The sequence below is a fragment of the Onychomys torridus genome, chromosome 4 (assembly GCF_903995425.1).
Source record: "Onychomys torridus chromosome 4, mOncTor1.1, whole genome shotgun sequence".
Classification (NCBI taxonomy): Eukaryota; Metazoa; Chordata; class Mammalia; order Rodentia; family Cricetidae; genus Onychomys; species Onychomys torridus.
This window is the reverse complement of record NC_050446.1, coordinates 109289328-109305791: the sequence shown is the minus strand read 5'-3', so window position 1 is coordinate 109305791 and position 16464 is coordinate 109289328. Positions and strand designations below refer to the sequence as shown.

The following is a 16464-nucleotide window of genomic DNA, read 5'->3' as shown; positions in this document are numbered from 1 at the left end:
GATATTGACAGACAGGAAGAATTCAGCCAACACCAAAGCTTGTTTTTGTGTTCATTTCTCTCCTTGATTGTGAACCAAATAGTGCTAAAGCCCATGAGAAAGCTGTAATATATCTAAGATTGCATTTACTCTGGTATTCTAATATCTCAATATTCAAAACATAGTGCTGAAGCTGCTGTCCTCTTGCATAATGAAGCCATGCAAGAGGAACAAATGTTCACCTAAAAATAGACTCCATTATGGACTGCAGCACAGTCATTAGCTTCTTAGTTTAGCAACTAGTTCTGCCTCATAAAACTTTTCATTGAAGCCTTCATTTCACACAGGTGCACCGCGTGTCATGGTGCAATATCATTTCCAGACCACAGACCCGAAGCGGAGCTCTGCACAGTGCTGGACAGAAACCTCATGCAAAATCATCCTTATCCTGTCAACATCCCTTGCACAGCAGAGTGAAAACAAAGCACCATAATAAGAGAAATGGGGATTTGGCTTTGCCCATTTGTACTATCCAAAGATGACTAAAAGGCAGGCTTCCTACCACATGTGAGTACTACTTGACTTCCCATGGTTTCCCTGTTTGGGCATGTTTGGAAATAAAGGGAAAGTTCTTATAAACTGACAAGAAATGATACAATGTTGCAACTTAATAAGATGAGGCCACCTTCATATTTGTAGATAAAGAAGTTTAGTTATAAAATTACATAATTATACAGAGTTTAGGTTGTCTTTTCTTTTAGCTGTTTTGTTTTTGCTTTTTTTGTTTTGTTTGGATTATTGTGCCAAATATGGACCAGGGCCTTGTACATGCTAACACATACTCTGTCACTGTTACTGCCTGAGCTATTTAAGGCCATTCTTAATATCACATTCTCATATTCAAAAGGGCAGCTAAATTAATTGTGTCCCTTATCGAATGGAGAATCTAGCAAATAAACCCAAAGGAGCATAGGCAAGCTTGGATGGGGACATTTGGTAAGCTCAGGACACAGGGATAACACCTGAGCATTTGGGGCAGTGGAAAGCTAGTGAGTTTTAATTAATTACAAATATAACCGCCAAATTCTATTCTGATCCGATCTTGGATATTAAGAAACATTCTAAAAATGCTAGTAATTTCCTGCCTTACTAAACACAATATAAAGAATATCATCCAATCATATTCAAATAATTCAGAATCTTGCCAGACCTATGGGTGAATGTTCATGCTGAGTGTTACTGCTGGTGAAAAAATAGGCCATGGCACAGACTGCTACTAAAGTAGTGTGTGCACAGCCTCTAAGTTTGCTGACTTCTTCGGTAATGCTCACCTGGGCTGTGTGATACAAACAAATGAGAAGCTTTTTTAAATATTAAGTGCATACCACATACTAACCCAGTAAATCAGAACCCTCGGGGGTTGGGGACAAACAGCAGGATTCTCTGTAGTTCTCCAGTGAATTTTAATGTGCAGCCCAAAGTCGGGAATCCTTCTTCATACTCTCTGTCTCTTCTTGGCAAATGCACCGTGCCTATTAAGTTTCTTTATTCAAACAAATCTGAGGAGGAAAATCCTGCAGATAAACAACCTAACACATTAATCAGTTTTTTAAAAGATAAAGTGTGAAAAGCGAGGCCATATGGCCAGACTGCTCTGCTTGATTCTATTTCTGACACTAGTCAAACACATAACCAAAGATCAGTACATTACCACTTCGTGTACTTAAATTTACTTGCTTATAAATGGAGATAACTGTAGCATTGACCTTCACAAGCTTATGGAAATGATTAAACAGTGTATATGTTATTATAACACAATTACACATTTTGTAAGGTTTGTATAATACAATATATAAGCATTAAAATATATAATATAATATATTGTATAATAGTATGTGTATAATATAGTATTCTAGTATATGTATATTATACAAACATTATAATACATAACAGAATATAATGAATAATAGTATATGAATATTAAAGTACATAGCATGTGTATGCACATTATCATACCATAAAAGTTCATTGGAGAACCATGTACACACTGTATATGCCATGAATACATACTATAAAACTATATACTTATCTATTTAAAATGCAATAATATAAACAATAAAACTATACACTACATGTATATCTCCCCATCTCCCATTTTCTCTACTATATTGAATGTGGACAATATCACAGGTGTGTTTGCTGTTATTGCTGCTAATGGTAACAAATTCAAAGGTTGCATTTTTCTCCTTTTTAAATTATTTAAATAAATAATAATGAAACATGAAAATGCAACAAAATAGATATGTTACTTGTTTTAGTCTCGTTGTGTGGTGATAAATGCTTTCAATTAGTTTTACCAAGTACAAAGAGAGGTTTGTCCTGTTGATTAACTATAGAAAGCGCTTGATGGGACCCCATTAGTAGACTAAAACAATCTTGCCTTGGCAAGAAAATGAACCACAACAGAACCAAGAACATTCACTATCTAAGACATCTGCATCTCAAACAAGCTAGCACAGTTTTTTGACAGTACCATGTATCTATCCTTCTATTTCCTACAAAGGCCAATGGTTGTCCCCATAAAATAAAATTGTAAACAACATGCAAATGTATTTCCTCCACATATTTTTCCAATTCAATACTGCAAATCATGTTTCTATTAAGAAGAATTGAAGCCCCCCCATAATAGCTTCATAGTATGGAAAATATCCCATTTAATTTCTAAGACTGAGAAAAGCTAAATATAAGCAACTCATAAAACGAAGCATAATTTTGTAATTAAGTTATATGGAGAATATTGAATTTAGAATTAAAGCCAGAGTGCCACACCATATTTCCAGATTCCATGTATTATTTGCATGTGTGTTGCTTTTGTTGTTCCCATAAGGACACACAGTGATAGTGGCATAACAATCCTATTATACTGGAAAATGATTGCAAAGAAACGGTCATGATGTCATTTCATCATAACTACAGTGATTTTAAAATACACTTCAAGAAACTGTGCTTCATCCAAAATTCTATTGAAATGTCATGAATCACCACCCACCAAGGATTTGTAAAAGATTCAAATCTAATAACAAGGTTGCTTAAGCTGTGTCTACAAACACTATGCCTGGGTCACAGCTGGCTTTCCTGTCCTTGCCAGTGTTTCTGGAAGTGAAAATTGAGGGGAGGTCCTCACAGTGAGAAGACGGTGTTGATAGCAATGGCACTTGATGGGAAATTGAATTGATGAGTAGGAAGATTGCCTGCTCCTAGCAATCTGACTTGTGGCTGTTTGCTTATACTCAGAATCCTAATTTCTAAAAAAATCAAGTCAGTGTAGATGAAAAACAGTGCCTAGTACCAATATAACTGTGATAATCCTAAAACAATTATTTTAGGAAAAAGACACAGGCAACTGTGCAGCATCTGAGTCTCCTAGAGGATATTAGTACCATTTTCTCTATCAAAGACCTCTAAATCATCTTAAAGCTTATTCCATAAGATGTTTCAAATCCCCTATTGTCTAGAAAACTTTCACCTACGATGTAGTATTTATTAGCAAATATCCTCAGAGGAAATGTCTTCCTGGCAATAAACTCCTTCCTTTGCCTTCCATGGCTCAGTTCCTAAAACTTTATGAAATGTAAACATAAACAAACATCTTGTTTGCCCAACAAGCCCCAAGCTTTCATGCTCTAGATCAAAAGACCACACTAAGCCTGAATAGAAAGCAGGTCACTGTTACCAAGAAGAAAAAAAGGAATAAGAATGCAAACATACATAAATGGTGACTTGGCTTTCAAAGCAGCACATTTATGGTCCCTAACAATGCATTAGGAACAACTGTGTAGCCAGAGATTGTTTATAGCAAAAGTCACCACAAAGAACTAGGTGTTCACAAAGTAGTAGGCATGATGTTATTGTTCACAGTGAACATTCATACCAATCCTAACTCAGTAATACTTTTCTCATGGATGTGCAAAGCACGGCCTAGACAGTTACTGAGGTGATTCATTAAACATACATCAGACTCAGAACTCAAAGGTGCATCTGCCACGGCAGTATAAGTTGCTACTGTTTAGAAAAACTGGCCATGGCTTAAAGTAATAGCTCTTAACTAAGGAATACCTTTACCACTCTCAATCAGGAGGCATCTACACTAACCTAATGAGTATTACATATCCATAATAAGACATCCCCAGACAAGGATTATAATGAAAACAGTCCTTTAGAAGTTGCTCTAGGATACAGTATGAGTGAGACAGAAAGAGAAGAAAGATATATAGGGAGGGTGTTTTCAAACTAGCTAACAACAAAGTGGGTGGGCTTTATTCTACAAGAGCACTTTAGGAATTAACATTCTGCATGCACTCTGAGTTTTCCTGCCCAAGAGGAGGTACAGCTGTGATATGTACCCATCAGATATCATTGATTAAGGTGAGTGTGCTACTCACCAGACCCTGAGAAGCTACAGAGGATTCAAAGTGATCTCTAACAGCTGGGGAGGGGGGAGCAAAAGGATATAGATGCTTGCTGGACACTAGAACACAGCCAGGGTCCTATGGAGGGGCAAGGACCAGGTAGTGCACTTGACACTGCTTCTATCTTCATTGACAGTGGAGATGGACAGACAGAGGAGACAGAGGAACGCACTGGCCACAGGTGCCATCAGTTAGTCTGCAGCAGCTGGTCCTCGGCTTTGGGCCAGGAAAAAATGGCAGTGCTCACAAAGCTGCATCCCGTCCATTGTGCTGCTTGCTAAGGTGATTTCATTCATTGTTTCAGCCTCCAGGAAAATTCAACAGATTAAATGAGCAACCTTCATCCTTTAATCAGATCTTTATTTTCAAGCGTATCTCCCTAAGTGGAAGACTCCCAAAGAAGAAGCCCACTGCCAAGTGGTCTACCCTGAAGCATGTGCCCACCATTCTTTATGGAAGCCAGACGGGTTTCTTCATAGGAAACCACATGATTCTTTTTGTGAGGTTTATGATTCATCATCTAAAATATTTCTAAGCTCTGGACTCCTGTTTTAAAAATATCACCGTGGCTTATGTAAATATTTAACTTCTAAACTTTTCATTTGAACTCTGTATAGAAATCTCAGATTACAAGAGAAGGGTATCTACAGTTGACATTTATAGAAACGCCAGTCATTGGCACTCTCTACAAGGGGCCCACAGACTGTTTCAAGGCCTAGAGGAGGAAGGAGTAGCAGGTGGAGCAGAGAGCAGAGCCAATCCCTCCTATGCCGCTTCTAAGAAATGACTGACTATGCAGGTATAGATGTTTGCCACAATCTAGATCATGGGTAAACAGAAGGGGTGGTGCTTGCTCAACCAGAAAGCGCAAAAGGCAGAAGGTAACTAAGAAAGAAGCAGGAACAACAACCAAGAAGTTCAGAGGCATTGCCATCTGAGGTATTCACGTCAGGTGTGACAACGGTATCAGCTCAGTCCACGGCCTTTGCAGCCCCATGTGCCTTTCACATCCCAAGACAGGAAGAAGGCCCCAAGGCAGATGGTGCCATGGGGTGCTACCCTCACCGGCTACAACTAGAAAGTATAGAGAGCCACCAACCCATAGGGTGACCTTTTTGAAGAAATCAAATTAAGAACTCCATCCCCTGCCATTCAACAGTATCCATTACATGAGAATTCCCAACCTCAATTAATAGTAATGATAGCAATAAGGATGATGAGTCAGAATAAGAGGAAACAAAACAAATTAAAATGAGACTCCATCTAACTTTGAGACTTCAAGCCATCTCTTGCCATGCGTCAGTTAGATGCCAAGGAATTCAAGACAAGCCACAGACAGAAGAATGTATTTGCAAGATTCACAACAGCTATTATATGAGAGCGGGGGATGTAGCAAATAACCCAGGACAGAAATGGGCAGCAATGACTGAAAATATGCCCAGTTTCCTGGCAAATCCAGTTAGGACAGAGGGAAACATATATCTAACAGTTGCATCTGTCAGGCAAAAGTTGAAATGTTTCCTAACAGTGCTGATTGGGGCAGGAGAAAACAGTTTTTCCTCACATAAGATTATGTAGGTATAAACAATGGTAAAGCCAAAGACTAAAATTTAAGATATGTAAAGCTTTCAAGCAGCAATGATACTTGTAAGTATTTCCCTTGGGGACACCCTGGCCTATATAACCACAGAGACAGAACATCAAGCTGGCCATTACTCTGTGTTATAGGAGGTTTGCTGTTGCCCCAAAGTAGAGACAAACACAAAAACCCATCAATGGGAACTTTCTTACCTTCAAATCTAAGTTTGCAATCCACTATTAGAACACAATAGAGCAAGTGAAAAGAAGGGGGTGGGTTTATACATGAACATCTCTAAGACATCCTGTGAAGTCAAAAGCATGTTTTGAAACAGCAAAAATAACATAACAGGATAAAAGGATTTGAACAAAACAAAATGTAGTATTTCCACAGTTATGCATGTTCAAATTCATGAAGGAAACCCAGGAATAAACCAGAAAGATGATACTTATTCCTGACTGGAAAACAAACAAACAAACTAGGATTGGGTTTATCAGATTATCAGATAATGCTGAAGACATTTATACTGCTTTACTCTCGCACTAAAAGAAAATTACTTATGTACTATGCATTAAAAAAAAACTGTATCAAAATACAGTAGGATGCTTTTCCCCCATTTCCTTTAAATCTTATGTAATTGCCCTCTCTTCCCCAGAGCCCTTCTTTTAGGGAGAGAAGCAAGGATTTATTGAACTTTCTTGAGCCTCTTAGATCTGAACTAAACTGGTTTTTTTTTACATCAAACTTGGCACAGAATCACAGAATAAAATTGCAAGACAACATTCTCCTGTGTCACAGTCTAGATAGGAGTTTGTGGGTTCTTCTATGTTGACCCTTTTCTCAGATTCTCATAGTGATATGGATTTTGTAGCTAGCACTCCCTGTTATGATTGCCAGTGTCCATGTGGCATGGTCTAATGCAGGCAACCTCTTTGGTACTTGGGGTGGGCAGGACCTTCTTCTCACTCATCACTTATAAATAAATGCATCCTTCTTACATACTCTACACTTACACCCGAAAAACCACTGTGCTTAAAATAAAATAACATATTCAGTAACTTGTTTTTGCTAATTGTATTCAATAAACTTTATAGAACCAACAGTAAGTGGAAAAACTGTCAAAATAAGTCCAGCAGTGGAACAAACCATGAACATTTATGGCTAAAAGTGATATTCACATTCATCTGCTTTCACTAACCCAAATATCCTGTCAATGTTTCACTAAACACATTTCAGTGCTAAAAATGACTGCCAGTTCTGGTTTTTAACTCTGAACTGTATCATCTGTGCTGTTTGTCTTCTTAGCCACCTATCATTTCTATGGTGGCAAGTCAAAGGAGTGGTTGGGTAAGGCAGCATTGCATTGTCTACAGGAGGAAGCCAGCCGCTTGAAAACAGTGGCTATGGAACAAGGTGCTATGCAGTCATGATAAGAAATGGACATACATTAGATAGCATGAATGTGAGGGTTCCTTCCAGAGCTCTGCAAGGCAAGATCTTATAACCGAGGTGCTATTCAGCCACTCATCTTGCTGGTGAGCACAGGAGGATCCCTGTGATTGCTAATCAAGGTGCTTCCACACACGCTTCATGGAGCAAAGGCAGAGCTTGTTGGAAGATGACTCCGAAAGACAAGGCATCTTATAATAAAAACCAAGGTAAGCTTCCCAGTCATGGAAAACAAATGTGTAAACTCAAATGGTAACTTCAAAAGTATATGCTTATCCCTGAGATCTCTGTAACACAGATGACAGATTCTTAAGACTAATTGACAAAAGAAAAAAAAAAAAAAGATACTTTAAGCAAGTAGTCCTCTAAGGAGCATCATGACTGTACCACTCAGCCCAGTTCCTTCAAAGGATCTTATCCACAACCTCAACTGCAAGCCTGGCATGCTGCCCTCTGTTTGTGTGCACAGTTTGTCCAGCCTACATTGACTCTAATGCATTGTTTACAGTTGTCCAAGACCAAAACGGGGATACATCACTTGATCTGGTTCCAAGACTGGGCTTAGAGCCAGAAAGAAAATGACAAACTTGAAAATGTGGTAAGTTTCTTTTATTATTATTTTCTTAAATCCTCTCATCTTTTAGAGCCTAAGATATATGATCATTGACCAAAAAAAATAAACCTCCAAACTGATAAATGACTGAGGAATGACTTAAAGATTTAAGAAGTAAAAAGTAAAATTTACCATGTCTTGACTAAGACTAATATCCATAAGAGAAAAAGCAATAAAGGGACAGAAGAAATCCCTTCCCCTCCCCCCATTCTTTGTTCCCATTGGTTATAAACAGCATTGTGACCAAGAAGGAAAGGCTGGTATAAAACAAAGATATTTTCTATACTGAAAATACGCCTGGGTCAAAATATTGGGCTCCTAGAACAACAGAGATGCATCAAAGAGCCTTTGGCCCTGCCCCCTTCTCTTCTTCAAGCAAAGAAATGTTTATGATTGGTCTTCTAGTAGAGCTTAACTGAGTTGCCATGAATTATTTAAAAACCCCAAAATATCTTCTGTTGCTTTTATGGAAATTTGATTTACAGGTTGAAAAAATCAAACTGACAGTTTGGTCTCTTGTACAAGCACCCAACCTTTCGAAATGCTCTAGGCATTATAAATAAATCTTTCACAAATATAGCTATGACTGTTCTAAAAATAGTCTTTAGGAGTGAAAAAAAAAAACCTCTTTCAAGCCATTGTTTTACACATAACAGCAGGAAATGTCTAAACCAATGTGATTAGCACACCCAATAACAAACATGAACATTAAGTATGAAACCTTACCCACACATAATTTTTGACACTGGCCTAAGTTCTATGGTTTACTCCTACATCTATGGCCATAGAAGCTTGCAGAACACACAGACAGTAGTTAGATGTAACTCTAGGACCATTAGGGTAGAATTTGCTTCTTGAGAGATTGGGAGCTGGCCAGTTCAGGGTGAGCCTTGAGACTAGGTGCTAACTTTTCAGTATGAAAAATTTTCTAAAAGGACCCACACTCTCATGAAGCTGCCTGGGCCAGTTACAACCTGTGTTCACAAGTGTCAAAAGATGCCAAAGGCCCAGTCTAAGACCCATTGTCCAAAAACTCTGGGTACCTGGGCTATGACATGGTATTTCAAAAACTAATATTTGAACTCCATCATATAGTAATTGATAAGTTCCTAGTTTTTCTAATACCATTCCATTAGTATTGCTTCCTATTGGTTTCTAAATGTATTTAGTGCTCTCAACACACACACACACACACACACACACACACACACACACACACACACAAGAACCCAAAAAACAAAAACTCTACCTCTTCAGATATCAACAGAGGACCCAAACAGTCTATGTACTGGGCCTCTGGGCCTCCTAGATGCCAGTGATTATTGAAACAATAGCCACTTCCTACAAATATTCTTATCTAACTGCCCATTAAACCTCAAAGAATCTTATGGTCTTCAGACAGATTTTAATAATTCAATATGGAATTATCAACTGGCTTTATCAAAACTGAACTACTGAATTCTCAGTATTGTGGACAGAAAGCTAATGTGGGAAGATTCTTGAAAACTCAATAAAAAAGGTTAAAGGAATCTTATCTTTAATTTTAACACTGCTCTAGTTTATTCTCTGTTGCTTTGATAAACACCATGACCAAAAGCAACCTGGAGGCTGGTTTCTTTGGCTTATGGATTAGGATATATAACCAAGGAAAACCAAAGCAGGAACTCAAAGAAGGAACTTGGAATCAGGAATGGAAGCAGAGTCTCCACAGAGGAACACTGTTTACTGGTTTGATGGTAGGCTCAATTGTTCTTCTACCTTTCTTACATAAGCAGCCCCACCTGCCTAGCGATGGTACTGCCTATAGGGGGCCTGACTCTACTACATCAATGGAAGAAATATATATCCCATAGACATGTCCACAGGACAATAAAAGAAGCAATTCCTCAACTGAGATTCCCTCTCCTGAGGTGTGTCAAGTGACAATCACAATTAGCCATCACAAACATGAATAAATTATCAAGACCAAATCAGGCAACTACTGGGAGAACTGTTAATTATAGCACAGAGAGAAGAGAGAACACAATGACTGACTGTTGAACCTCCAGTCATTAAGGTCAAAAGGAATTGTCTCATCATCTTTCTTCATTCTGAATTGGAAGGGAGTTAAATCAATGAAAGTCCAGGATTAATGTTCACCAAATGCAATCCACAGCCTGAGTTTTTGTCTTAAACAGAAAACAACAATTATTCTAGGATCTAGTGAATCCACCATTTCACACAAGCATCCATGAAAGATCCTAAGGACTTTAGCCTGAGTTTCTGGAAGTAGAATCAATAAACACCACAAAACGTCATCTGTTAAATGAGTAGACTTATATAGAAAGTAAACAAATAGTTTATAAGTAACCAACAGAATAATGTAAGGAAGACATCTTATCTCTTACCTTATTTTGATCTGTCCAGTAAAAGAAAAATCCCTGAGGATCAGTCCTCAAAATAATTGGAGTAACAATAGTGGAGTCCTAGAAAATGGAAAAAGAAAGCATGCATATCAATTCATGTCCCTGTGGGAAGCTACTGAAGAAGCAATAATTCATAAGTGATTTTCTAAGGTTATTAATTATTAAGAAAAATTTAAAGCAAAGTAGACATGGTAATTTTTAACTTCATAAAATTATTAATTGGAAGACTGACATAATGGCTTATGGATAAAAGTGATTGCTATACAAACATGAGGACCCGAGTTCAAATCCCTAAAACCTACATAAAGGCACGTATAATAACAGATGATTGTTATACCAGTGCTCCTGGGAGCAGGTACAAGAAAATCCCCAGAAGTCCTTGGATCAGCCAACCTGGTATAAACAGCAGTGAACAACAAAGATGTTCCAAATATGGCTGGAAGTGAAGACTGACACCCAAATGCTCTCCTTTGACCTCTAAACATCATGGTACATGTAAACACTTGCAAATACACAGTCACATACACACTCATGCACCAAAAATTTATCAGACCCAGACCTGACAAAGTTAAGCAATAATCAGAGCATCTTCACCTCACTGGATAAGAAAGATAGTCATACATGCATTTATTAAGACAAAATTTGAAAGACATTGGCATACTTTGTGTTAGAAAACTATATTAAGATTTCCAAATAATGTTAACACTAACCATCATTATGTATTTCATCTAATTAAGGTTAATTAAAATCCATGCTTGAGGATAATATTTTAAATTACATTTGCTCCATAAAGTGATTTTTAATTGTACCAAAGAGAGTAAGCATAGCATTAGGGCATTGCTGTTTCCAAGGTAACAGTAAATAAGGCCATCCTTCACATATTTGGAAAGGCACATACAAAAATTGTTGCAGATTTAAATTTCATATACTAATCTAAAAGATCATAGGCAAACAGTGCTCTGAATTTAGCAGCATGAGTGTAAGAAGGTAGGCTGCTTTCATTGTGTGATGACGGCTAACATTGTTGAGATGTGTTCTGTTCTGCCCACAATGCCCAACAACATTTACTTCTTACACACAGGTGTGTACACACACACACACACACACACACACACTCACACACAAATACATCAAATATGGATTTTAGGGATTTTTAAAATTTAAATAAAACTATATCACTTCCCTTTTCATTTCCTTCATGCACCCTAATTCCAACCTGTTCCAATTCAAATTCATGTTCTCTTTGCACATATGTATAAGTGCATTTATATATATACACACATATATACATACATACACACACAACCTGCTGAGTTCCTTTAGTGTTACTTGTGTGTATATGGTTTCAGGGCTGACCACTTGGTATTAGACAATTAATTAAGGGGCTCATCCCTGGGGAAGACTAATTCTCCCTTTCTGAGCAGCATTAGTTGCTTTTAGTTCTTTGTCTAGGGTGGGATCCCATGAGATTTTCTAGTCCCACATGAGCATGTTTAGTGGCGAACTGAAATACTCAGGCCTTTGCAGAAAATACATTTTTGCATTTTTAAAAATATTTTGAGATCATACTTACATCATTTCCCCCCTTCTCTCTCCTCCCTTGAAGCCCTCCCATATACTCCTCTCTGCTCTTTTTCAAAACCATGGCCTCTTTTTTCATTAATTGTTACATACATGTATGTGTGTATGTGTGTGTGTGTGTGTGTGTCTATCCCTAATACAAATTGCTCAGCCTCTGCATAATGTTATTCAAATGCATATTTTCAGGGTTGGTAATTTGGAATTGGATGGCCAACTGTTGTGCTCTTCCCTGAAAAAGACATCTTTCCCACTCTAAGCATTCCTTAGCCGTCTATAGTTCTTTGTGTAGGGTTGAAGGGGCTTAACTGCCACATTGTTGTTGTTTTGTGTGTTTGTTTTTAAGATTATAATGTAATTACAATATTTCTTCTGTAGCCAAATTTCTAAATGGTCTTATTATATAAAAAAACAGAGCCAAATATAGGGGTGAAAGTGTTAGGTCAGGGAAATAGGGAAAGCCACCAGCCAACCTGACCTCACCAGCTCTGCAGCTTCCAAATGCACCCAACTTCCTGCCTACCCAGGCTTTATATACCTTGCTTTTCTGCCCTCTCATTGGCTCTCTTAACCCAGCTACCTCACTTCCTCTTCCTCTACAGCTCTGTCACTTTCTGACTGTCTGCACAGACCTCCAGGCCTCTATGGTTGGTACTGGGATTAAAGGCATGTGTCACCATGCTTGGCTCTGTTCCCTAGTGTGGCCTTGAACACACAGAGACCCTGCCTGCTAAGTGATAGGATTAAGGGCACATGTTACCACTGTCTGACTTCTTTGTTTACTTAAGATGGCTTGCTATTTCCTCTGATCTCCAAGCAAACTTTATTAAAGCACAAATAAAATATCACCACATTCTTCCTTTCCTTTCTTTCTTCCAAACACTCACATACACTCCTCCGTATTTTTTCAATTTCATGCCTCTTTTTTTTTCAATTGTTATTGCATGCATGTTGTGGAATAATCTTTTTGTACATTATGTAGATGTGTTACTCTCATTGGTTTAATAAAAAGCTAAATGGCCAATAGCTAGGCAGGAAGAGGTTAGGCAGGACTTGCAGACAGGGAGAGAGTGCTGAAGAAGGGAAGAGTCACCAGAAGACACAAGGAGAAAATTACACCTACACATGTATATATGTACTTGTATATACATATATACTACTAAATACTGCCTACTGAGTCTATATGTTACTTGTATGTATGTTTTTAGGGCTGATTGTTTTGCACTAGACAATCAATTGGTGGTCCTCCCCTTCCTGGGGAGGACCACCTCTCCCACTCCTAGCTTTCCTTGGTTGCATGTTGTTCTTTGTTCAAAATGAAGCCTCATGGGCTTTTCCCCATCCAGTTTGGAATATTCATTATTGTTTTCCTCGTTTTCAGCTCACATTTAGGTGGTCTTGTGACAACATAGTTATTGAAGGAGAATCTACAAGTGCTAATTTACTAAAGCAGTAAAATCTCTAACAATCTATAAACATTTGTCCTTATACCCACAGATAAGTGCAGTCTTCACTCCTCTTCAGGGAAACTTTCCTTTGCCATGGACAAAGACCATTACAGAAAACCACAACAAACCAACCTGCAGTCAGCTCAGGGAACATTGCAGCAGAGAAGGCAGAAAGACTGTAAAAGCCAGAGGATTGGGGAGTTTTCTGTGATGGTGTGTGTCCAAGGGCTGGAGAGATGGTTCAGCCATCTAAAAGCAGAGCTCACAACCCAAACATCAAGGGATTGTGTCTCCTAGTGACATCAGAAGCTACATCCATGAAGTCTCACTAAACATCTTTGTTTTCTTTTTATTGAAAAATAGATATTTTTCCTCACATATTATATCTTGATTACAGCTTATACACCCTTATACTCCTCCTAATTCCCCCCTTCTACCTGGATCCACTCCCTTTCTGTCTCTCATTAGAAAACAAAGTAGGCTTCTAATTGATAATGATAAAATATAATAAAATAAGATATAATAAGATAAAACAAAAACACACTGGAATTGGACAAAACAAACGAACAGAAGGAAAAAAGCCCAAGAGAAGGCACATATCCACTCATTCAAACCAAAGAATCACGTAAAAATGTTCAACTGGAAGCCATAACATAAAAACAGAGGACATGGTGTAGACCCATGTAGGCCCTGTGAATGCTGCCTCAGTCTCTGTGAGTTCATGTTAATAATGTTGATTTAGAGGACCTCTTTCTTGGTGTCCTCCATCCTCTCTGGCTCTTTCTGCCTACTCTTCCTTGGGGTTCCCTGAGCCCTGAGGGAAGATTTGATGGAGGCATCCTGTCTAGGGCTAAGTGTTTGAAAGTCTCTCACACTCTGCATAATGTCTGGTCATAAGGTCTCTGTATTTGTTCCCATCTGCTGCAGGAGGAAACTTCTCTAAAGATGGCTGTGCAAGGCACTAATCTATGAGTGTAGCAGACTGCCATTAGGATTCATTTTATTGCTACATTTTACTTTTTTTAGAGGCTTTACCTTAGGTCTGTGGGCTATCTAATCTCAGTTTCTTCTTCACTCAAGCAGTTTCGGGTACTGGTTCCATATCCTGGATGGACCTTCAGTCAAGTCAGATATTGTTAGGTTACTCCCACAAGATTTGCACCAACATGGCACTAGCATGCCATGCAGGTAGGACACCAATGTCATGTTGATCCAAGGTTTTATGAATAGGTTGGTATTTATGTTTTTCTTTTGGTAGAGTGCAGAGTACCCTCATGTACCAAAGATGCTAGAACATGGGATGAAGGCTTGATGTAGGCACTTTTTAACTTCTCTGTATTCATTGAGTTGTCCTCGGCAATGTGCCCTGCCATCAGTTTGTGGAGAACTGTCTTGGCAACAGCCTGGGTTATTTGGTGATTCACATGAGACCCCATTACCAACAACTCAATTAAATGTAACCCAACCCTGGTACAGGGAGTTTCATTTGGCGACAAGAGATGGCCACCTGGGGCTCTGTCTCCCCCATTATTTGACAGATTTGGTTAAGTCATTTTCATATATGTGAGTATTTTAGAAAGCCTCTACTGTATTAGGTTTCCATACCACCCCACAGATGGCCCTTAATTTTAGCTGTCTCACCCTATATTCCCTCCCTCAGCTCTCCTCTCCTCACCCTCCCCATTTGGTTTTTCCATTCCATCCCCCCATCAATCCATGACTATCTATTCTATTTCCTTTTCCTAATGAGATCTGTCTGTCCTCCTCCAGAAACTTATTCTATGAATCTTAAAGAGTCTTATTAATAATGGCAAACCTGGAGCCAGGTATTGGAGTGAATGCTGGAAGATCAGAGAAGCAGGACAAGCCATAGCCACCTCACCTTGCTAATTCCTCAGCTGATCCTTTTTCCTCAGACTGGAAGCTTCTGGGTCCTCATCCAAATGGATCTCAGCTGAACTGCTTCTCGAAAGCCTGAAAGTTAGCCAGTTCTAGTGCCTTCATGCCTTATATACCTTTATGCTTTCTGACATCACTTCCTGGGATTAAAGGCTCTCTTCCAGGATTAAAGGTGTGAGTCACCATGCCTGGCTGTTTCCAGTGTGGCTTTAAACTCACAGAGATCCATGCCTCTAGAAGGCTAGGATTAAAGGTGTAAGTGCCACCATTTTCTAGCTTCTGTATCTAGTGGCTGCTCTGTTCTCTGACCCCAGATAAGTTTATTAGGGTGCACAATATTTTGGGGAACACAATACCACCACAATTCTAGACCTAATGTCTGTGGTTCTATGGATTATAGGTTAGTTATCATTGATTTAAAAGCTTATATCCACATGTAAGCAAATAGTGTATTTATCTTTCTGGTTCTGAGATACCCCACGTAGCATAAACTTTTTCTAGTTCAATCCATTTACCTGGGAATTTCATGGTTCATTTTTTTTAACATCTGAGTAATACTCCATTGTATAGATTACCACATTTTCTTTATCTATTCATCTGTTGAGGGACATCTAAGTTGTTTCCAATTTCTGGATATTATAAATAGAACAGCAATGAACGAGGCTGAGCAAATGTCTTTGTGATAGAATGAAGTATCATTTGGGTGTATGCCCAAGAGTGGTATAACTGGATCTTGAGGGAGATCGATTCCCATCTTCCCGAGGAACTGCTACACTGATTTCCATAGAGGCTGTACTACTTTTCAGTCCCATTAGCAATGGATGAGTGTTGCCCTTATTCCCCATCTTCACACATATGAGCTGTTACTTGTTTAATTGATCAAACCAATTCTGATGGGTGTAAGATGAAATCTCAGAGTAGTTTTGATTTGCATTTCCCTGATGAATAGTGATGTTGAACATTTCTTTAAGTGTTCCTCGGCCATTTGAGTTTCCCCATTTGGGAATTCTTTGCCTAAATCTGTACCTCGTTTCTTTTTTAATTT

The 16464-nt window shown here is 38.5% G+C and overlaps 1 protein-coding gene across 2 annotated transcripts in view; it reads right to left on the bottom strand.

Annotated features, from left to right (window-relative positions):
• Plcb1 (phospholipase C beta 1) overlaps nt 1–16464 on the bottom strand; it is a 696401-nt gene that overhangs the window by 657068 nt on the left and 22869 nt on the right. For both annotated transcript variants that reach the window (XM_036183929.1, XM_036183928.1), the window contains exon 2: nt 10477–10554. In XM_036183929.1, the coding sequence (XP_036039822.1) occupies nt 10477–10554 (78 nt within the window). The remainder of the gene's footprint in view (nt 1–10476; nt 10555–16464) is intronic.